Here is a 24,309-nt window from a genome sequence, read left to right on the forward strand (position 1 = left end):
AAATTTTTTTTTCCTTTTTTTTTTTTTTTTTTTTTTTTTTTTTTTTTTTTTTTTTTTTTTTTTTTTTTTTTTTTGAGACAGTCTCGCCGTCGCCCAGGCTGGAGTGCAATGGTGCAGTCTCGGCTCACTGCAGCCTCCGCCTCTCAGGTTCCAGCGATTCTCGTGCCTCAGCCTCTTGAGTAGCTGGGATTACTGGCATGCATCACCACACCTGGTAAATGTTTGTATTGTTTAGTAGACACGGGGTTCCCCCATGTTGATCAGGCTGGTCTCAAACTCCTGGCCTCAAGTGATCTGCCTGCCTCACACTCCCAAAGTGCTGGGATTACAGGCGTGAGCCATTGCACCTGGCCTAAAATTTTATCACCTTAAATCTCAGATCTTAATTTGAGTTCTCAAAATTAAGTCCATCAAAAGGGCTGAAACACTCATTCAAAAAACTAACTTCACACAGTGCAAGATATACATTTGTTATATTAGTTTATAAGGTTCTCAAGCGCAAGACTGTGTCTACTCTTTATCATACCTCCTCAAAAGCATACTGACAAACATGCTCAGAATCATTAAAAAAAATCTAACTTGGAAATTTATGAATAAGTTCTAACTCTGCCCTGTCCAATAGGGTAGCCACTATCACATACGATGGAATAGTTTGGATACGGGATATGTTAATCTACTTTTTCAACTGTAAATGTTGTAAAATCTAGATACAGATCAAATATTTCTAATGAAAATTTAGCATCCTACTGAAGATATAAAGTATGCACAGGATTTCAAAGACTTAGTCCAGATAAAAAGAATATAAAATCTCATTCATAATTTTTTAACATTAAAATGAAAATTTTTTAGATTGGGTTAATTCAAATTAATTTCCACCTGCTTCCTGTTTGTTTTAATTTCTTTCTTTTTTTTTTTTTGAGACGGAGTCTCGCTCTGTCACCCAGGCTGGAGTGCAGTGGCGCGATCTCGGCTCACTGCAAGCTCCGCCTCCTGGGTTCACGCCATTCTCCTGCCTCAGCCTCCCGAATAGCTGGGACTGAGGCGCCCGCCACCGCGCCCAGCTAATTTTTTGTATTTTTATAGAGACGGGTTTCACCTTGTTAGCCAGGATCGTCTCCATCTCCTGACCTCGTGATCTGCCTGCCTCGGCCTCCCAAAGTGCTGGGATTACAGGCATGAGCCACCGTGCCTGGCTCTTTTAATGTCTTAATGTAGTTACAAGAAAATGTTAAATTACATATGTGGCTCATGTTATAATTTTATTCGACAGCACTGCTCTAGCTTGCTAAATATGGTGGGGTAACTAACAACAATAGCATATTATTCATTTCTTGTCACTACATATTAGTACATCTTTTGTAGCTATTGTAGGATTACAATGTTAATTATTTTCCCACACTCCTTTCATTCTATGTCTAAATATTAAACAAATATAGAAACCGAATGGCTGATGGCTATCCTAAGACACAAAGGTGATTTATTCTACCACTGCCAGTGGGCAGCAGTAAATGCCAGTCATTCCAATCACTCCCATACAACCTGGCTCTTGGCTGGGCACAGATACATGAAAGGCAGCAACAGCATTGCTAAGGGGAATCAAGAGTTACACCCACATGAGCCATCTTAACCAAATATATTCACAAAGGGGGCCATTGAGTGTGATGTATGAAGACAAAATACCAGTCTCACTGAGAGCCATGAAAAGGCCTTTTGCAAACAATGTATTCTGGAGTACAGGTAGCATCTGAATTTTATTATGGACCCAATCACATCTCTATATTTCATCTTTATTTCTGGTTATTGAGAAGTTCCCAGGCTCTTCTTTCTTACCCATCAGAAAGGTTGTAGACATCATCAGGTATGTCCCCTTCTTCTCCTGGGGTCCCATTATACAAGATGGCATACCAGAACATCACACAACCCACCAGCCACCACTTCAGTAGCTTGCAGGACTTTTATGCCTGTTTATTCATCTTTGCAAACATTTTTAGGGTCCACCCTCTGTCAGACTCTGTTTTAGGTACTGGTGTAATATGACAGAGAACAAGGAAAATACAGATCATTGATGCCTATATTATTTCTGCATCTTTTTATCATACCACCACACTCCAGCTTAGGCATCACAGTAAGATCCTGTCTCAAAAAAAAAATTAATAAAAACAATGCAAGCTAAGAGATATAAGAAGCCTAAAGAATGAAACACCGAGTTTGTTAAAAGAAGTCTGCCTGTATCTGACAAGTTAGTAACACCTACTTTTTAATTATGTGATATTTGAAGTATGCAAGAAGATATAAAGAAAAATGCAATAAATCATCATGTACCCATCCCTCTTGAATTCCATATACTATTTCTTCCCACCTTGACCCCACTGAATTAATGTGTATTAGGTCTGTGCACTTCTTTATGCTTTTACTACATAGCCACATATCCCTAAGCAATATGTGACGTGACATGTTTTTAAATTGTATATTGATATGGTTTGGCTGTGTCCCCTCCCAAATCTCAATTTGAATTGTATCTCCCAGAATTCCCACATGTTGTGGAAGATACCCAGGGGGATGTAATTGAATCATGCGGGCTGGTCTTTCCCGTGCTATTCTCATGATAGTGAATTAAGTCTCACAAGCTTTGATGGGCTTATCACGGGTTGCCACTTTTGCTTCTTCCTCATTTTTTCTCTTGCCACCGCCATGTAAGAAGTGCCTTTTGCCTCCCGCAATGATTCTGAGGCCTCCCCAGCCATGTGGAACTATAAGCCCAATTAAACCTCTTTTTCTTCCCGGTCTTGGATATGTCTTTATCAGCAGCATGAAAACAGACTAATATATATATACATAAGGGTGTTTTAAATAGTTGTTTTTAAAAACTTACTATTATAATGTTGAGATAAGCAACTATCTCTGACTATATCAGAAACCTCAACATCAAGTTTGCCGATAAAAATATATTTTTCTTTTACTCACCACCCAACTGACATATAAAGGAGTATAAATTTAAATATTGCATATGATTATGTATGTGCATGTACACAGCAGACAGAGTTCACAGCAAGAATAATAAAAAAGAAATTCAGTGTGTTCCATAATCATTAAAATTATTGAAGGAGGAATTTGGAAATCACTTGCATACATGGGGGCATTTTTCTAAAATAAACTTTAAATTAGAATTTTTGAATGCTGCAACACATACAAAAAGGCTGACCATGGAAAGTAAGCCTCCTCCTGCCTTCACCAACACGCCACCCAGTAACCTCCCCATAGGTAACCAATATAACTTCTTATGTATATATCCAGAAATATTCCACGCAGACAAGCAACCATGAATATATTAATATTTTCTCCTCTTTTTAATAGAAATGGTAGCACCTTGCTATTTTCATTTGATAGTATAGTTCATAGACCTTTTTATATTGATGCATATGAGCTGCCTTGTTCTTTTTAATGGCCGCATCCATTGTATTGGTGTGCCGTGCTTGATTTAGCCTATCCTGTTTATGGAGAGGTTGTTTCAAATCGTTTGAAACAAACAGTGCTACTGTGAAGACTCCCTGTATACATTTCACAATGTTCAAGAATATCCACAACACAAAACCCTAGAAATGGAACTGTTGAGTCAGACAGAGAGAGGTAGATAGAAATAACATATTTTAGTAGCTATTACAAAAATGTAATAGAAGTTACACAATTTAACTCCCACCAGACATTTATAAGAGCATCTTTTTCCCCACCCCCTTTGCCAACGTAATGCGCCACGTGTTATGTTCATCAAACTACGTGGTAAATGGTATCTCAATGAGGTTTTAATTTATGAATTTGTTTTAAATGCTTAACAAATCCTGAATTTTAAAAGGAATAAGCATAACTTAAAACAATACAGGCCAGGCACAGTGGCTCACACATGTAATCCCAGCACTTTGGGAGGCCAAGGTGGGCACATCGCCTGAGCTCAGGAGTTTGAGACCAGCCTGGGCAAAATGGCAAGACCCTGTCTCTACAAAAAACACAAAAATTAGCTGGGCATGGTGGCATATGCCTGTAGTCCCAGCTACGCGAGAGGCTGAGGTGGGAGGATTGCTTGGACCCAGAAGGTCGAGACTGCAGTGGGCTGTGATCATGCCACCACACTCCAGCCTGGGCATCACAGTAAGATCCTGTCTCAAAAAAAAATTAATAAAAACAGTGCAAGCTAAGAGATACAATAAGCCTAAAGAATGAAACACTGAGTTTGTTAAAAGGAAGGTGCTATAAAACTCAAGGCATGACACTATCCCATAAAGAGGTTTATTAGTTTCATCTGGGCAATAAAGACAAACACCTACTTACAATATTGCCCAACCTCTTATATAAACTAATTCAGATTGTTGACACACTACATGCTTTATAAAAACTCAGGATGGGTTCTCGCATACAGAGAAAACCATCCAGTGCTAGTCTGAAGTTCAACTACTCAGAAATATCAATACTATACATGAGTGGCTGATTTAGGCTGTATAGCATTCCCGGACTTAACTGGTGAAAAAGATGAAGAAAAGGAAGGAAGATGAGGAGCAAATTAAGGGTAAAAGAAAGTGGTTCTTCTCAATGTCACACACACCCTCATTGACCCTGTGATGTCCCGTCCTTCAGATCAACAGTGGGGGTGGATCCTGTGGATACCAAGATCCATGAATGTTCATGTACCTGACATAGGATGGCGTAGTATTTTCATATAATTTGTGGACATCCTCGCACAGACTTTAAAACATCTCTAGATTCCTTATAGTGCTTAATACAATGTAAATGCTATGTAAATAGTTGTTATACGGTATTGTTTAGGAAATAATGACAAGAAAAAAAGTCTGTACTGTTCACCACAAAGGCAATTTTTTTCAGAGTATTTTTTATCCATGGTTGCTTGACTCCACAGATGCAGAACCCATGGATATAGGAGGGCTAACTGTATTCTTGAAATTTCCTAACACCTGATCTTGAGTGTTCTCACCACAAAAAATTGTAACTACATGAGGTGATGAGTATGTTATCTTTATTGTGAGAATCACTTCACCATGTATACATATATCAAAACATCACACTGTACACTTCAAACATATATAATTTTTATTCCTCAAGTATACCTCAATAAAGCTCAAAAAGTAAGTAAAATAAGTAACCATGAAAAAAATAAAATGAGCATATTACCTCTCAAAAAAAAAAAAAAAACAGTGGAGGTGGAGCCGGGTCACCTGGAGTCCGAACCAGGGCTTGGCTCAAGTGAATCCTGTCAAGTTGCTTGAGCCCCGTGGCCACTGGCTCCTTGTCTATTAAAATGAAAACATCAAAGTGGATTGTTAAGGTCCTTCCCAGATGAAAGACACCACTGGTACTACTGATTAATAGATAAGTGGCTTTTCCAAGAATGAAAATGGACTGGGGCTTCGCTCACCTTCATTCTAACATGCATTAGCTGGATACAAGGCTATAGCTTGGGGATGGTCAGTAACCACTGAAGCCAAAGAATAGAGATTTCTACAAGCATTAAGTAAAGTTACTGTAACCCCAGGATCTGGCCAAAGAGTCCATTGACAGGCATATCTGTCTGATCACATACCATGACTGAGAGGGATGAGACAAAAGAATCTGAAATCTGCTATCAATAAGGTCGATGAGGATTAAAATCAGTGGGACAAGAAATTCACTCAGCTCAAGACCCTTGCAATGGTACTGGGTATTGCATGTCTAATCACACCTACCATAAAGCCAAAGAGAAAACCTCCACTAAATGAGCTTGCTTCCACATCATCAGCTACAAAGCCTGTGACAGGGGGACTGGTCCTAAGGATGCCCTGCAAAGGTGTACATCCACAGAAATGAAAAGCAAGGAGATTCAGAAAACAAGAAGACTACATCTACAAACTCAAAATCCAGCCAGATGGAAGTCATCAGAAAATACCCAAATCAAGATACGGGTATAATGGTCATTTTTATCAAATACAGAAATTCCATCAGCCAAAAACCACACACTAAATGAAAAAAGGGACTTGGTGCAGAAAAAAATTAAGCAAAACTGAATACCCAAAATAAGAAGGTAGTCAGTTGGCCAAGCACCATTTTCTACTTATGAATTAATTACTCATTTGCTTAATATATGTTTATTTTTCTAGACATTTTGCTATACTTGGCTACCTTTCTGCCACCTGTCATCAAGTTATTTTATTGTTCATTAACTGGACCCACCCAATAGAGTAAACAGAGAAAAATTAAAACTCCTGGAAGTTGATCTTACTCATAAGTAACAACAGTAAAAGGTTGTGTGACATCATGCAAGAGGCAGAAAGAGGAAAAACTGAAATTGAGTCTTGTGGAGAATCAACAGATTCCATTTGTCCATCACTTAAGAGCCTGTGTGGCTGTTAACTCCACCGACACTCCCTAGAGCTCTGGCCACTTGACCTGGCCCTAATGTCTCACCAAGGAGCTGGTTTGTTCACTTCCAACTTCCTACCGCTGGGCCTCCTGAATTCTGACTCCCCAGCTGGAGCAGGTATCCACAAGCAGACACGTCTGGTACCATGACTCACATGCTCTCAGCCTCACCCCTAATTTCAGCCATGTCTGGGTGGACTATTGTGTGGAGGTTTCAGCTCACTTCAAGATGATAATATCTTACATGTACCTCGCAGCCTCGGTTCTCCCCAGGGGCGTCCCCAAGACCACATAGGCTACTGAGAGATGCCTAGGCCTGTTCACATGCACAGTTCACAAGTGCAAGAGAATGAACACTCTCAGGGCCCACACTCGACCAACAGGGGAGAGAAACTGATGGCAAACGCTGTCCTGGCCTCCTGGCCTCAGAGCTGACAATTCTGAAGGCTCCTCAGAAGTCAGCTGGGTTGAACTGCCACGGCCCACAGCAGTGACCTCAACCATGCATCTGTCTTTGTCGGCTCAGGCTGCCATAACAAAATACGACAGACTGGGTGGCTCAAACAGCAGAAATTTATTTTCTCACAGTTCTGGAGACTAGGAATCCAGGGTCAAAGAGCCGGCAGGATGGGGACCTGGCGAGAGCCCTCGGTTGTCTTGCAGGCAGCTGCCTTCTCACTCTGTCCTCACATAGCCTTGCCTCAGTGCATGTGCACTGGGGAAGAGAAAGAGGACAAGCTCTCTGGTGTCTCTTCTCATGCGGACATTAATTCCATCGGGCAGGGCCCCACCCTCAGGACCTCATTTAACCTTCCTTAGAGGCTCCACATTGAGGAGTTATGACTTCAACATATCGGTTTGCTGGGGACACGAACATTTAGTCCATAACAGCACCCTTACTCCTTCCCTGCCTCAGTTCTACTCTTTCCCTGCCTCAGTCTCCCCACTCCTTTACTCTGACTTCCTGGAATCACTTCCCAAATAAATCACCTGCACATAAGGCAGGCCCTGCTTTCAAGATGCCAGCTAAAACAGCACGTCTCCTGACATTACACTTGATGCCACCTGGCCAGATGTTCTCTGCCAATCTAATACTAATCCCTCTCCCCAAGCTCATCGTCTGCTCTCAACCCTCTCCCCATTTAACCCATCCATCAACTATACTTTAAGTTCATCATCAAGTTATTCAACACATACATTTACTGGGTTCCTATTACAAGCCTGGGTCCTAATGCCAATGCCCACAGGTCTCAGGCAGTTAATGTGTCGGGGGTACAGGGCCAAGTGGAGCAAGGTCCTTTGTGTTCTGTGTCCAGTTCCATAATTTTCATTTAAAAATAGGAATGTTTTATTTTCATTGAAAAAGGGATCCAGTTTCATTTTGTCTCATTTTAACTTAACTTTGTTTTATAATGATGTAAAACATGTACATGGTTTCAAAGTCAAATATACCAAAAAGGTACATTCAGAAAAGACTAATTTCCATCCTTTCCATCTGTTTTTCCCTTGCCCATCATGGGTAACTTTATTAGGTTTTTGTTTGTTTGTTTGTTTATTCTCCCACTTAAAAATATATAAGCAAAGTATCCCAATTTTTAAATGTTAGTAACTAATTTAAATCTCTTTATTATACAATACAGATCACACCATCATCTTAGAGCTTCTAGTTTGACACATCTGTACACATTTCTGGAGAGGCAGCAGGAAACAAACACAGCCCCTGAGCTCTTGGAGTGTAGAGGTGGGGACAGCCAGGGTGAGGGGTACTTATCACACAGTGTGACAAGTGCACCAATAGGGTCAGGGGAAGAGCAATGGCCCCAGAGATGGCCATGTCCTTATCCCTGGAACTCATGAATGCCCAAGGGACAAGGAAGGTTGCAGCTGAGATTAAGGTTACTAACCCAATTACCATGGATCACATACATGGGCCCAAAGTAATCACAGGGTCCTTAGACGTGGAAGAAGGGAGCAGAGGAGTTCACAGTCAGAGAGATATTTGAAGATGCCGGCTTTGAAGATGGAGGAAGGGGCCACAAGCCAAGGAATGCAAGTCACCTCTAGAAGCTGGAAAAGACAAGAAAAGAGGTTCTCCCCTAAAGCTTCCAGAAGGAACACAGCCCTACTGACACTGCGATTTTTTAGCCCACTGAGACCCACTAAGTTTCAAGCCACTAAGTTTATGGCAATTTGCTACAGAATCAATGGAAAATTAACACATGGGATAAACCCAGGATGTGTCAGTCTTGAGGAAACACAGGGTATCAGGGAAGGCTTCCTAGGGAAGATGACATTTGGCTGAGTCCTAAAGGATGAACCAGGTTTGTGCGAGGTGGGAGCTCCAAGAGAAAGTAGCATATGAAAAGGCCTTGTGGTGTTCAGGGAATTTAAAGGAATGTAAAAGTGGGAAAAATCTCAATTCCTTCAGCCATTTCCTCTTTTTTTTTTTTTTTTTTTTGAGATGGAATCTCTGTCATCCAGGCTGGAGTGCAGTGGCGCGATCTCAGCTCATTGCAACCTCTGCCTCCAGAGTTCAAGCAATTCTCCTGCCTCAGCCTCCCAAGTAACTGGGATTACAGGCACCTGCCACCATGTCCAGCTAATTTTTGTATTTTTAGTAGAGACAGGTTTCGCCACGTTGGACAGGCTGGTCTCAAACTTCTGACCTCAAGTTATCCAACCACCTCAGCCTCCCAAAGTGCTGGAATTATAGGAGTAAGCCACCATGCCCAGCAGCAATTTCTCAAAGATTCTCTTAGGAATACTACTGGCCAATTCACTTCATTTTACAGAGCCTGAATAAGAGACCTGGATAAGTTAAAAAACCTCAAAAAGTTACACAGTCCTGGGTTTCTCTGTCTTCATTTGTGAAATAAGGAAGTTAGATTAGGTGAACCACAAGCCTATCCATGACTACTTAACAGATAAACTCAGGTATGCAAGAAATACAACAGTTCTCATTTTTGCCATATAAATCTGGCTCTGGTCCCCCCATACCACTGGGCTGGAAGGAAATTTGATCTCAGTTATTACTGATGCATATACACGCCCTGTACTTTGGCCAAGGTTATGCCAAGGTCCTGCGGTCTCTGAAGCATCTAAGCAACAAGGAGGCCCCTGAGGTCTTATCCTCTAGTCCTCAATGATTACAGCTAAGATGCCCATTTTCCCAGCTGGCATCTCAGGTCCGGTTGTTCTGATGCCTCTAGGGTCCCATGCTCTGTGGCAAGGCTGGGAGTCCATATTCCTAGATCCATCCTCAGTGGAATTACCATGGTGCCATCTCCTCCGTGGTACCACCACATCCCTAGCACACTGTTTCCATGGTAACCGCTTTCCAGGTTCCTGGAATCTCCCTCCCCTTACTCCCCTCTGCATCTCAAAGGCTCTTATTTCCATCCATCAGGAACACTTGGAGACATCTCTTTCTAGAGCTTCACCTTTCACAGAAGAAAGGAAGAGCTTCCATCTTCCAGCAATTCTGGCTGCCTTCCTAATCAGATCACAGAGGAAAATAGGGAATAGAAGAAGACCACATGTTTATTCATTAATATCTCAATGAACTATCCTGGCACACCTATGTTTCAGAAACAGGGATGATAATTTTTTGTTTTCCCTCAATAGGAAACAACACTACTTCAGCATGTATGGCCATAAAATTGACTTCATTAAAAATATTATCCCCAAAATAATAATAATCTATCAGTATTATATAATCCAAACACATGGTCATGTCTCCTTGGTGGTTGGCAAGCCACAGAAATACCCTAATCTTGCTAGATTGCATGAGAAGGATGTAAAAATGGCACCATGATGTTCTGGGGATTCTCTGATAGCAAAGGGAAGGAAAGGAAATAAGAATACCAGAATGGAGGGACTCAGAGGCAGTCAGCAAGCATTTTGCTCTGAGGATTTTTCTATCTGCTCAAGATGTTGTTAACATTACACACTGAAATATTCAGGATTCCTTGTTGGTAAAACAATAAAGTAGTTTCTCCCTGTCTCTCAAAATAATAATTATAATTAAGATTGTATTCGTCTATTCTCATGCTACTAATAGCATGAGAATATGCGAGATGGGGTAATTTTTAAAGGAAAGAGGTTTAATTGACTCTCAGTTCCACAGGACTGGGGAGGCCTCAGGAAACTTATAATCATGGCAGAAGGGGAAGCAAACACATCCTTCTTCACATAGCGGCAGAAAGAAGAATGAGTAAAAGGGTGGAAAGCCCCTCATAAAGCCGTCAGATCTCATGAGAACTCACTCACTATCATGAGAACAGTAGCATAGGGGTAACTGCCCCCACGATTCAATTACCTCCCACCAGGTCCCTCCCACGACACGTGGGGATTATGGGAACTACAATTCAAGATGAGATTTGGGTGGGGACACAGCCAAACCATATCAGTAATAATAATAACAACCATTTTGCTCTTGCCAAGAAGATCCATTCCAGCCTAGAAAGAAAGTGCTCTGCCCACCCCACATTCAGAATCAGCACGACATTATTGACAAAGCAGCTCATCTCTGATAGAATGCTTACCTGCTGCCCACCCCATAAAGAAACTGGGCCCTTGCCCATTGATGGCCAGCGTGTCATCTGAATTTTTACCCTCTGCCAGGCAGAGGAAGGAGAGAATATATCATCTGACATGTAGACACCTCTGCCCGGTCCCCACATCTCATAAGAATTGATTCAGCCTCTTCCTCCTGTTCCTCCCAGCCCTGCTGCCATCCCTCTTATTTCAGGATTCCTGAGCTTTTCCCTGACACTCGGCATATCTGTCCAAGTACCCAATCTAACTGTACACACCCCCTGCATGAATGATCATTATTCACTGGCAACAAAGGCCATCAAACTTCCTGCCATCACCTTGCAAGGAGCAGCCACCACTCTTTCAACTTCATATTGAAGCATTCCCATTGTTAATGCTGACGGTAAGCCTTATGAATTATTTAACAGCTTCTTTATCTGGGCTGGCAAAGAACGGTGTGTTCTGATCAGAGGCTGTAGTGTCCTGATCAAACAGGACTCATTCATCCATTGCCTTTCAAACTCTCTATGGGTACCAGCAGTCGCCTCCAGATATAAGCCCAAATCCATGGTCACAGTTGCCGGTTCAGGAACCAGCGGTCTCTCCCAAGGGGGCCAGCTAGGTTCTGGCTCATGCTGTGCGCCATTAGATGGTGGAGGATGTTAAGGGTCACCATCACCCCTCTTTGTTCTAACAGCAAATCCTCTCACTCTCCCAAAAGGCCCAGAATCACAGTGCTCAGCACTTCCTGAGGAGGGAAGATGCAAAAAGTTGAAGCAAGCTCCCCAAACATACCACAATCTGATCGAAACCCATGATCTGTCTCAGAGAGGCAATTTAATGACCTACAACTCTTTCTGGTAGACACCCCATTCCCGGGTTGTGGGTTTTCATTCACTGTGAGAGGGTCTCTCTCACTTGGACATTTTAAACTGGTCAAAGATAATTGAGGTTCCCGGCTGGGCACAGTGACTCGCACCTATAATCCTAGCACTTTGGGAGGCCAAAGTTGGTGGATCACTTGAGGTCAGGAATCCCAGACCAGCCTGGCCAACATAGCAAAGCCCCATCTCTACTAAAAAATAAAAAAATTAGCCAGGCGTGGTGGTGTGCGCCTATAATCCCAGCTACTCGGGAGGCTGAGGCAGGAGAATTGCTTGAACCCAGGAGATTGAGGTTGCAGTGAGCCAAGATTGCACCACTGTACTCCAGCCTGGGTAACAGAGAGAAACTCTGTCTTAAACAAAACAAAACAAAAAAAGCAGCAGCAGCAGCCTAATGAGGTTCCTTTGAGATGGAACTAGCAGCCCCTAGGGAATCTTTTAAGCTGAACTGGCCCTTCATTCTGTATTTTATACACATCATCCATTCAATCTCACCAACAACATGCGAAGTTCACAAGGCAATACAGAGATGAACCACATTTTACAGAGGAGGAAACTGTCATGACCCCAGGAGTGCACAGCAAGTCCACGACAGCCGTGTCCTGACTCCTGTCCCAATGCTCTTCCCAGAACTCCAGTCTCAGCCAGGTGCGGTGGCTCATGCCTGTAATCCCAGCACTTTGGGAGGCCGAGGCAGGAGGGTCACTTGAGCCCCAGAGTTTGAGACCAGCTTGGGGCAACATAGTGAGACCCTCTCTCTTGTTAATAAGTAAATAAATAAAACTCCAGTCCCTCTTCTTTTCTTCCTCTGTCCTCCTTCTCCAGCACAGACTCCACACAAATCCTTCTTCAAAGTACAGAAAAACACCAGGCCTTTTTGTTTGATTTTTGTTTTTCATTTTTCCAAATTTCTGTACGATTTACATTCTCAATATGCCTGAATTTCTTGGAGAGGGCAAATCTGCACATAACTCACAGAAATAAAGGTGATGTAAAGATCATATAAGAACCTAACAATGGGACTTGTATACATGCTATACCCTGCCAGCCAGCTACCTCCACTGCACTGAAATTAAATCTCTCAGCTTTAAAGTCAGTAAACTCACAACTGGGCTCTTTAGATAAATCAGGAAGTGCCTGCAAGGACCCATCTACTTAGACTGTTCTGGGACTTCCAACAAAACATAGTTACCACTTGGAATTTCCTCATCTCCTTTCACATCCACCGACAGCCTTGCTTCCTGCAGCACCTGGGTTCATCAATACCCCATAACATGAGCACCATGAGCGTCCAGTCCAAGGGGAAAACAAAAAGGAACAAAATAAGAGAAGACAAGCATTGCTATCAGGACTCTGGGATTCAATCTGGCCCTTAGTGGCCTTCCCTGTAATTACCGAGGGATCCCCGCGGGAAGCAGAACTCCGGTCTAGGAAATTACCATCATCAGTAGCGGTGGGTTAGGTTTTTCTGCATTTTACTTCTTTAAGAATTTGCATTTTGGTTTAGGGCAAATACCTCAAAAAGACATGATGCTTTTCTTCTGGCAACAAAGACTGCCTACTGGGGTGGGAAAACTGTTTTGTTTCAAATTTCTGCTGTAAACAGAAAGGCTAGGAAGCTGAGTTCCACAATCTCGCTGAGCCCAAAGTCCCGGGTTTCAGTTGCACCTTTTTTGCTACACATTTCTGAGACAGGAATCTCAGTATGTTCATCAGGAAAAATAGCAAGTTAAAACGCCATGTGCTGAGCGTTTGCCTAACAGATGCTGCATTCCACCAAGTCACCCTCTCAGAGCCAACCCTTCTAGGTACCCTAGAAAAGACTGTGAAGGAAATGCGTACCAGCTGGTGCAGGCAAATAATGAGAGCTCGAAACAGTGCCTGGAGGTGTATCATTTCAAAACAGACCTCTGCCATGTTGAACTTCAACTGTGATTCCCTGTGAGCAGTTTAGAATTCAGCAATTCCAACATCTCTCTACCTTCACAGGTGCGCCTGTGTACAGGTCATGTGTGGGAAGTTAACTACAAAATGTCCAGTTTCTCAGTAAGTAAGGCAGAGATGGTGAATGTTTGGGAGAATGTTTAAGATAGTAGAATCTGGACCACCCAAAAAGATGCTGGTTCTGCTGAAATAAACAAGAGGAGCTACAAATATCACATTGCACATCAACAGGCAAGGCTCCACGTACATTTTCCCTCACTGCAAATAAGTAACAGACACCGACCTAGGTCTGACAGAGGAAATGTTAGCCTTGCATCTTAATATTGAGCAGGCTCTTAAATAATCAAAAGAATTTCAAATTTGTTAATCCTTTGGGAAACCACCAAACTGTTTGCCATGCAGATAACAGAAAATAAAGCATTAGTGGTAAAAAGATTTCTCTTACAAACTATGGAGAAAATGGCAGGTGTTACCCAAACCAAAATACCTTGCCTGGCCAGTTTTAAATAATTACATCTTGATCTTGACCTCAGCAGGAAGTCCAGGAGTTGAGGGCCTTTTGTCTGTGCTTTGGTCAGGAAAGGAACCACCTTCAGAACCACTATTACCAAAGGGATTTGGAGAAACGTTCCTCTAAGGGGAAAGATAATAAAACAGAGAGCTCTGGTTTGGTTCCTTGAAAGGCCATTAAGTGAAACTGAAAGGCTCCTCTAAGACACAGGTCAGAAGCTCGGCAAAAGAGACCCTCCTGAATTTCACATCTTCTGATTTGTTTCAGTGAAAATAATTTAAAACATTGCATAGTAACCCATGACATGCATTATGTTAAATAAAAGTGTACCTGAGTTGATTACATTTTAGCTGACTGACACATACCTTTGAAAGCTGCATAAGTAGGTTTCCTTGTGCCTTGCCAAGACAAAGGATTTGCAGTGCCGTGATCTGCTAGTGCCTTAGAATACTGCCATCTCGTCTTCTGTCTTTGGGAGCTCTAGGGCTCCAGTCTAAGCTTGCTGCAGTTTGGATACTGCATTGTTTACCTATAGAGATCTTGAAGCCACCAAAATCCTATTTCCTAATTTCTGTTACAGTAAATAGTTTGATGTTTTTTTTTTAAAGGAGTCACAAACATGAGATGCTTTTAATTGTTCAAGAACCTGCTGGATATTAAGATGCAAGCTTTTCTGTTTCTCTATCAGACAACATCGGGCAAGGAAGAATCATACTTAGGCCTCATTCTCAGCTATCCTTAGGAAAATTCTAAAAAAAAAAATCAGTAGGAATAAAGACATTGGCCAAAAAATAAGTTCATTGTTCATAACATATCTTGTTAGACAACAGGCTACAAGTGGCATTGCATAGAGCTAAGCCCAATTGATTAAATGTGGATATATAAGTTGATGGAATCAATTCTATAAGAAATTAAATTACAGGTTTTATATTCATTTGAAATCATTTCCATAAGAAATTGAAAGACAGATTCAAGGTCAGAAACCAGTCCTTTCTTACAAACTTGATCTGTATAAGAAAATAGATGTGACTTCAGTCATTCTATTTATATGTCTTGTCTAGGTATATCACCCACCAAAACCGTAACAACCACCTGAAGCTGCATTCTCAAATTATGTTAAATGAATCCCTGCCATATGGAGAGAAGTAACCAAGCCAGGGATTTCAGGTGGGCAGATTTCAGAATCAAATGATTCTGAAAGCACATGGCCACAAAGAGCAGTGCATTGAGGTCAATCGAGTCAGACAAAACTTCAGATTCCTAAAAGGTTCATTTCTCCTCTTTATTAACCATGAGGAATTAATTAGGCTTATGGCCCAGACAAGTCAAGTCCTGCTAGATTTAGTTCTCAGCTCTGTCACCGGCTATGTAAATCCCTGCTGTCCCAGATTCCTCAGAAAATTTGAAGCTTGGTAAGTTGCTCCCATCCTCCCCAATAGCAGGATTAGTAAATGTGTCCGTGGAAACTTTATGGCAATTAACAGAAATGAAAAATACAGCGATTTATCACCATTGGCCTTTGCTCAGCTATTGGAGAAGCGGAGGACTAAACAGCCCTGGCAACATGGGATCTGGGAGGAGGGTAGAGAAGAGCAGGGAAGCTCCTCTTTGGGGCCAAGCCCATGAGAGCAGCCAAGTAGCCATATAATGGCCGTGGCTTTGACTTCCAGCTCCACCTTAAAACCCAGACAGCATCATGACCAAATGAGTGTATCCAAACACTCCAGTCAGATAAAAGGGATCAGTACTGGAATCAGAGCTGGGAGGCAACTACCATGAAAGCTAATCCAGGCATGCTGCCCCAGTATGTTCTACAAATGCCCAACTACACAGCAAAGCATTCAAAGGAGGTTAAACTAAAAAGAGGCAAGATACAGATGAGAGCAGGGATGAAGACTTACACTGGCTGGAGACAATCCATCGCCAAGCAAATAAAGCCATCTAAATCAAAGACAGAGGCAAACAAAAATTAAATCTCATCCCCAGAGTGGTAAGTAGCAGTTCACTGCTGAGGGTTCACTACTATCCAGGTCACTCTAACAGAGTTCAGCTATGCCAAAATCAATCCGGTAGGGATTCACTCAAAACCTGACAAAGCCACTTCTAAGAAAATCAGATGCTTCGTAGACAATCACTAGACGGTATACCTACAGGTCTAGGAACTTCAGGATTTCACACCTGCCAGGGAGAATTCGAATTGTCAAAATGTCAAAGTCAAATGAGAGAGCACAAGGGCAGCAGGGAAGTGCCTGGTGAGAAAAAGGAGTCATCTTTTATTCATGAGGCTACCACTCATTTGTGGAGGAGAAACTTAAAACCAAATAATTGCACCTTTTCAAAGTCATTGATAAGGATGCATGAACCACCTCATGGAAAACATGGAATTAAATAAGAGCAACAACGTCCTTTTTTATTTGAGAGAAAAAACAAAAATCATTAAACTGGAGGAGAGGGAAATGCCTGAATTCGAAGCTCACACGGGAATTAGAAACCGGCTATTGTCAAGTAAAGTCTCCATGGTCATACATAATTAAAACTCACGAAGCCAGTGGCTTCTCACCAATGGGAGATCTCAGAAAGCTAAGATGGGGGGCAGGGAGAAAGCCCGCAGGAGCAGCTGCTGGTCCACTAGTTCTCAAACTCTTTTTGCATGTTTGAATCCCCTGGAGCTTTATAAAAGTAGAGATTCCCAGGCTAAGGAGCTCTAGGGATAGGACCTAGGCATTTGTACTTTTTAAAGTACAGCTGATCCGGTGTGTTGAAACCCTTAAATCTGGTTGATAGGAGCTATGAACTCATAACCATTACCAGTTTTCCAGGAGAAATTGGAGTAGCAAATTTAAAAGAATTTTCTTTACATAAGGAGAGGTTCCACCAGTCAGGGAAGACCTAAGCACCACAGCCCCAGATTCCAGCTGCTCTGAAGTGCCATCTGTAGTTCCCTCTCCACTGGACCGCATCTAGAAAAGCCCAGAGAAGGTTCTGGACCCCACCCCACTGCACTTACTGAACTGAATCCAAACTTCCCATTAGAGAGGGAGTGATGGCTTACACACTGAACTTAGTGTTGATCTGGTCTGCAGTCCTCACCCTGCCATTTCCTATATAAGCTTAGACAAGTCCCCTAACTCATCTGAGCCTCAGTTGCCTCAGATCTCTCTCGGAGGGTTGTTTTGGGATTTTAGAGAGAATACATGTAAATCAGCTTGCATAGTGGCACACAGGGCAGGGGCCTAGTAAAAGTTTATTTGTTCATTTGTTTAAGGGACTATGCTGCTGCCAGAGACTGGATTTGAATTGCCAGCCTCAAAAATCCCCTTGCCTTGTGATAGCTCTCCAATCCTCTGCACACCAATGTGTGCCTAATCCTGAGGCTGACCTTTGATGTCCCAGAAGGGTCCAGATCAGAAGGTCTGGATTCATGAATAGAATACACAAGCTACTCTGGTAGGAGGTGGTACGATGATTTTTGATGTCAAAGATCTTTCATGGTGCCTTGCACACTGCAGATGAATAATAAATGAATATTTGCAGGCTGGATTATTCAAAGAAGACTTGGAGATAACCTGTGAATTTCATTTTAGAATGATTCTCCTTTTCCTTCACACGCAATAAAAGTGACTGAAAAATGTGATCTTACACAAGCTGGAGCATTTTCCCCCATCTGTTTAGTTTCTAAATCTTTAATTAATGGTTACTAACAGAACACAGAAGCGAACAGCAGTAGAGAGCAATTCAATGGTCCTGCTTCAGTGCTAGAGGAAAACTGCTCACAGCTAACTCTGTCTCATAAAGCTCCAGTTTTAGTGGGGAGAAGGTGGCATCTCTCTGCCTCTTAGACAGGTGAGAGGAAATTGAGAATAAAAGATGGGGCCGGGTTCGGTGGCTCGTACCTGAAATCCCAGCACTTTGGGAGGCGAAGGTGGGCTGATCACGCAGTCAGGAGATGCAGACCATCCTGGCTAACAGGGTGAAACCCCATCTCTACTAAAAATACAAAAAAACTAGCCGGGCGTGGTGGCGGGCACCTGTAGTCCCAGCTACTCGGGAGGCTGAGGCAGGAGAATGGCGTGAACCCGGGAGGGGGAGCTTGCAGTGAGCCGAGATCGCGCCACTGCACTCCAGCCTGGGCGGCAAAGCGAGACTCTGTCTCAAAAAAAAAAAAAAAAAAAAAAAAAGATGGACCAACACGTACTCCCTCAAGACGGTACACTCAGAACAGATTTGACAGCACAGAGAACAGCTCTGGCCTTCTGCTCTGCTGGTCAAACGGGCACAAGTACTGAAAAGATGAAGCAGGAAAAAGAAACAAACATTCTGGGCAACCTGTAAATTCCTAGGTCTAGCAGGGAGTCTAACAACTCCTGAGGCAACTGGAAAAACAGGCGATTATCTGCACGGCTCTGCTCCATTTTTTCACATCAATATCCAGCCTTACACAATGGTGCTCAGCAGATGACTGAGCTCCTCTTCCACCATTTTGAACTATCATTCACAAGGGAAGTACATGAGGACACAGTTGCAGGTCAGTGAGGATGGGTGGGACACCAGCTTGGGAAACTGAATGCAGGGAGGCAAGGCTGGATGAGCAGGTCCAGGAAAGCCCGTACTGCTCAGCACAAAGGAAGAGAGAAGCATCAGGAAGCACAGGCACTCATCCTCTCCCTGGAAAAGGGCTTAAAACCAATCATTGCAAATTCACCTTGTTCAAAGCTTCTTTTCTGACCACAATGGGCTAGATGGTCTCTGAGAAAACCTGGGAGGTTTATTTTACGAACAGAAACATTTGTATTTGTTTAAGTGGTGAAGCATGAAACCTCTGTGATGAAACGGCTGCTGTTTTATTGACTGAACCCAAAATTATCACCAGGGAGCTAGCAATGGCGTCCCACACTGGACTTGGAGTTGATCTGGACTCCAGCTCTGGGCCTGTCATTTACTCACCATGTAACTTTGGACAAGTGCCTTAACTCATGTGAGCCTCGTTTCCTTAAATCCACCTAAGAGGCTTGTTGAGGTTTGAATGTGAGAATATATGCAGATCACCTTGTATAGTAACAACACAGAGCAAGGGCCTCGTGAACATTCATTTGCTCATTCATTTAAGAGACTGGGGTGCTACCAGAGATGCCACTGGGAAAAACTCCATTTCCCAGCCTGATTTTCCCCAGAACTCTCTGCTCAGATCTTAGTAAGCGTAGTGCAGAAATAGTGGTCCATGGTCAAATAAGTATAGGAAAAGCTGGAGTCAACAACGTTAAACTAGTTTGTTCACTTGCCCAAGAGCCATAAATAAGCTGATGTGTGCTATGAGCTGCAGAGAAGACTCAGGGTGAGGGAAATAAAACCTACAGCATTTATCAAGCATAATTCTGTAAGGAACATCTGTTACGATACACATGTGAAACACGCCCCCAAAGAGTTCAGGAAACGCTCATCAGGAACAAATGTTAGTAATACAGGGGAGTGAACGGCTCACCCAGTCACCCTATGGGATCTGACATTTCCTGACTCGCATTTATCTAGGTGACAGAGGAGACTTTCTGGAGCCAGAAACGATGATAATGCTACCAGGAAAGGAGAACACCACCCAAAGGAATGCCACACCAGCCCAGCCCAACTCCTCCTCACTAGGGGCCAGCACAATATCCATTCAGTGCCTTTTATTTCATGAGAATGTATCTCTAACTTTATAAAGCATATTGTCAACAGAAAAGTCAGATTTTCTTATTGAAAGAATCACGTTGTGTGAATGGATCAGTTTTTCAAAGTGTAAAAACCTGTGCCACGAGAGTTGACTCTACCACCAATGAGAAGAAAGGATTTGGGGTTAAATTTCTCATATAAAATATCTTTTTTGATAGTTTTATGCTGGACTACCTCAAATGCACATAATTTATATTTGCATAAAATGTCAATAGGCTTTCCTCATAACCAGTCAAGTCATGAGTGTTCTTTAAAAACTATTCTCTCATCTGCCTCTTCATTTCCCTTCTACAGTCACCAACCCTTGCCACACTCACCAGGATTGTGGCGAAACCTCCCAGGCTCCATCCTTACAATATCTCCCCTTCCAACTCTTTCTGCATCCTGCCAGTTTAACCTCCTAATTCAATCATTATTATATTCCTCATTCAAAGACTTAGATGTTCCCCCTTTGTTTATGGAATACCCAAACACAACCTGGTTACTGGCATTTGAGGCTCTCTCTCCACCACGGGACTCCAGCCCCTAGATTCTTACACTGACATCTCGAGCCCCTGGCCCACCTTGCCCCCTCCCAACCCCATGCCTCTGTGCACGCCAGTCTCCCTGCCAAGTTTGTCCACCCACTCTTGCCAACTCTAAATCCACAAGAACTCCCAATACTCAGGTCCACAGAATCCTTCCACATGACTCTGGTCCAGTCCTCCCCTCATCTACCTTCTATAGCAGGTTCTGTGCATTCCATTTAGCCTTTTGTCTTTTATTAATTTCTGTTGCTATTTAATTGTTTCTACTGATATTTCAATGTTCATGTGTCTTTGACTTTCCCCACAAGTAAACTCCAAGTTTCTTAGAAACAGAAAGTACATCATACACTTCCTTTCTATCTTAGAAACAGAAAGTACATCATACACTTTCTTTCTATCTTAGAAACAGAAAGTACATCATATACTTTCTTTCTATCTTAGAAACAGAAAGGACATCATACACTTTCTATCTTAGAAACAGAAAGTACATCATACACTTCTACAGGAAGTACATCATACACTTTCGCCAACAAGAATAACATGGAGAGGAGGAAGAGGGTGAATGGACGGGCTAGTTAGTGAACTTAAGTAGGAAAATTCACCCCATGAAGGAAAGCAGTCATGCCAACGCCCACTTTACAAAGACCTGGGGCTCCTCCCTCATAATTACCACAAGGAATGTACCTTGGCCTCCTTCAAGTTCCAGGCTCATTGCTGGCAGAGAAGGAAACAGAAAAATAAATAAATTGGGGCAGATGTAACTATACCAGATAAGACAGTAAGGTGATGAAATTTTACAGCCACAAACTCCTGCTGAGGTTAACAACTTCTGGCTTTAAATTTTCTTTCCTTTCCTAGAGGTTGTGACTAAGGAAAACTTATGTTTTTACATTCAACACTTTTCTGAGAAAAGGGGATATAAAACAAGGGGCTGTGTACAGTATGTGTGTTTATATACATACATATTGTCTATGCATATATATAAATGCAAAAAATAACATGAAAAACACTTCAAAAAATCACTACTGCATCCTTCAAATTTGCAACCCCTCAAAAGTACAGAGTATAGCAAAAAAAAAAATCAGCATGACAAAGCCACTAGAAATCATCACAGCCTTCACTTCCTTCGTGGAAGAAGTACTGTTCTTTTTTACTATCTGGAAGATGAAGATAGGGATCTGAGCCTCCTGAGTTACTGTCTCTATCATTTATTTAACCCTGTTCCCTGCTAAATAAAGCAACCATTCTACATCTGATAACATAAATAATATTCAATTCACTAATTTTCAAGTTTCCTCCTCAGAATGCAAAACAAAAAGTTATGAAAAACCAAAGGTTCTTGTGGGATGAGCAGGTAGTGAACTAGACTGCGAGTCAAACAATGATCTCTCTCACCTGCACGTCTAAATGACACCTGTTTCTGGGGCACTCTGATGAACCAAAAGCACGTCTCATTACTTACATTTTAAAGCCTAAAAAACAGAGAAGACAAGTCTCATTCCAGCAATAATAGACGAGCATATTTTAAAAACTGGATAAAATTTAAAGATAAACATCTCTTTGAAGGCATCTAGTTGTTACCAAGACAACCATAACCTGAAAGTCCAAACTCCCAGAGTAAGGACACACACAAGCCACCCAACACCCTCTCCCCACCACCACCACCGAGGCGTTTAACGATGTGTAAATTTCACAAGCAGAAAGAAGGGAAGCAAAGGAGAAAACAGCTGCTAGAGGGGTGCTAAACTATGCACAGCTGTCCCCACTGATGAAGAGATAATAATTGGAGTTCAGGGCCTACTAAAGTGGAGGGACCTGGGTATCTAATCTGGGCTTTCCCTTGGGACTCCCAAAAGGCTACACCTAGGTAGGGAAGATTGAATTGAGATTATAAAAATTTTCACTGCCTACCAGGAGCTCAGAAAGAACACTCGTCAGTGAAAGAATATGCCATCAAGAGCCTCCATCATTTTTTTTTTTTTACAGTGCCCGACATTCAATTAAAAATTACCAGGTATACCAAGAGATAGAACCAATAGGAAAAAAAAGCAGACAACAGAAACAGATTCACAGGTGATCTAGATATTGGCATTATCAAGCATAGACTTTAAAATAATTGATTAACATGTTTAAGAAAATGGGTGACAAGATAATTTCACCAAAGAACTAGAATATACATATATATTTATACATATGAGTCAGATGGAAATTCTAGAGCTGAAAAATACAATGTAATAGAAGAAATTAAGAATGCTATAGATAGGTTATGGCAAAAAGACCCAGCTGAAGAGAGAATTAATGATCTAGAGGATGATAGTTCAATAGAAAATGCCCAGGGTAGAACATGAAAAGGAAAAAGAAAAATACAAAGAAAACCAAAACAGAATATTTGAGTCTATGAAAGGGAATTCATATGTATTGAGTACATGATGCAGGCTAGACACAGTTGTTTTAAAGTTACTAAGCTTCATTTCATCAGATACAGCTTATTAATACATTTTCCAATTTTGATGAAAAAACTTTCATAGCTAATATGTGACAGAGCTTTTAGTTTTCAAACATATTTATAATAATAAGAATTTAGAGATCACTTTACAATGTACAAGGTATGAAGCCTAGCAAACGAACATGATGTTCTCTGAAACTGGAAAAAAACTAGGTTTACGTGCTGCTATCACGCACTCTCTGGACACTCTACAAGCCTCACTTAATAAAGTTCTAGAAAGCTATTGGGAGGAATAAATGAGCTAAGATACATAAAATATCTAGGAAGAATACATAGAAAAAATGAGTGTTAGGTCCCTTTCCTCCTCCCCGCAGGCCTCACTTACGTAAATAACATTTGCTGAGTGTCTACAGTGGACTATTTATTCAACTTAGGTCACCTATGAATCAAGCAAATGCAATATACATCTATTTCAGGTCCCATATCAAAAATAAGTGCTGCCCTTAGGTCAACAATAGTAAAGTACCCTTAGGTCAACAATAGTAAAGTATATAGTTAAAAGAATATATTGGCCAGACACAATGGCTCACACCTGTAATCCCAGCACTTTGGGAGTCCAAGGCAGGCAAGTCACCTGAGGTCAGGAGTTCGAGACCAGCCTGGCCAACATGAGGAAATGCTGTCTCTACTAAAAATACAAAAATTAGCCAAGCATGGTGGTACACACCTGTAATCCCAACTAATCAGGAGGCTGAGGCAGGAGAATCGCTTGAACCCGGGAGGTGAGGTTGCAGTGAGCTGATATCACTCCATTGTACTCCAGCCTGGGCAATACAGCAAGACTCCATCTCAAAAAAATAAAATAAAATAAAAGAATATGTTGAATTTTGCCTCATTGGCTTAAAGAATGGTGGTGACACTGTCAGAAATATTGAAGAAGTGCTGGTTTAGTGAAGAAGGTGAAGAGTTTGTTCCAGAATAGTTTGGGTTTTAGATGCTAGCATGTCTACTAGTTGGAAATGTGCCTTAATAACTAGAAACCTGAACCTAGAGCCCAGACAAGAGGCAGAAGTTGAGATTGGGTAGATAAAGAAAGCCAAGGAATGGCTGAGGCCACCATGGGAAAATGTACCGCAGGAAAGAAGGGTCAATACACTAAATATAGCCAGTGCAATTGGAAGAAGTCAACGGGTTCCCACAGCCAGAGTGAGCATCAGAACATAACATGGGTCTCTTGGGGCTTTATCCCTGGAGTCGTAATCATGTCCTACCAACTAGATCAAGGCTCCCTATCACAGGATTTCAAGCAGCCTACACTTTTCCTTTGTGGCCCTTACTCTAATTGTATTTAGG

General features: G+C 42.0%; 1 protein-coding gene across 3 annotated transcripts in view; it reads right to left on the reverse strand.

Moving 5' to 3' along the window:
* Positions 1–24,309, reverse strand: part of FRMD3 (FERM domain containing 3) — a 293,594-nt gene that overhangs the window by 199,618 nt on the left and 69,667 nt on the right. The window contains exon 1 of one of the 3 annotated variants that reach the window (XM_025359404.1): positions 14,643–14,772. The exons of the other annotated variants lie outside the window; for them this stretch is intronic. Coding sequence (XP_025215189.1) covers positions 14,643–14,657 — 15 coding nt within the window. The 5' untranslated portion in view covers positions 14,658–14,772. Of the gene's footprint in view, positions 1–14,642; positions 14,773–24,309 lie in introns of those variants that run through there. 3 annotated transcript variants of the gene reach the window in all.

This window comes from Theropithecus gelada, chromosome 15, assembly GCF_003255815.1.
Source record: "Theropithecus gelada isolate Dixy chromosome 15, Tgel_1.0, whole genome shotgun sequence".
NCBI classification, from domain to species: domain Eukaryota; kingdom Metazoa; phylum Chordata; class Mammalia; order Primates; family Cercopithecidae; genus Theropithecus; species Theropithecus gelada.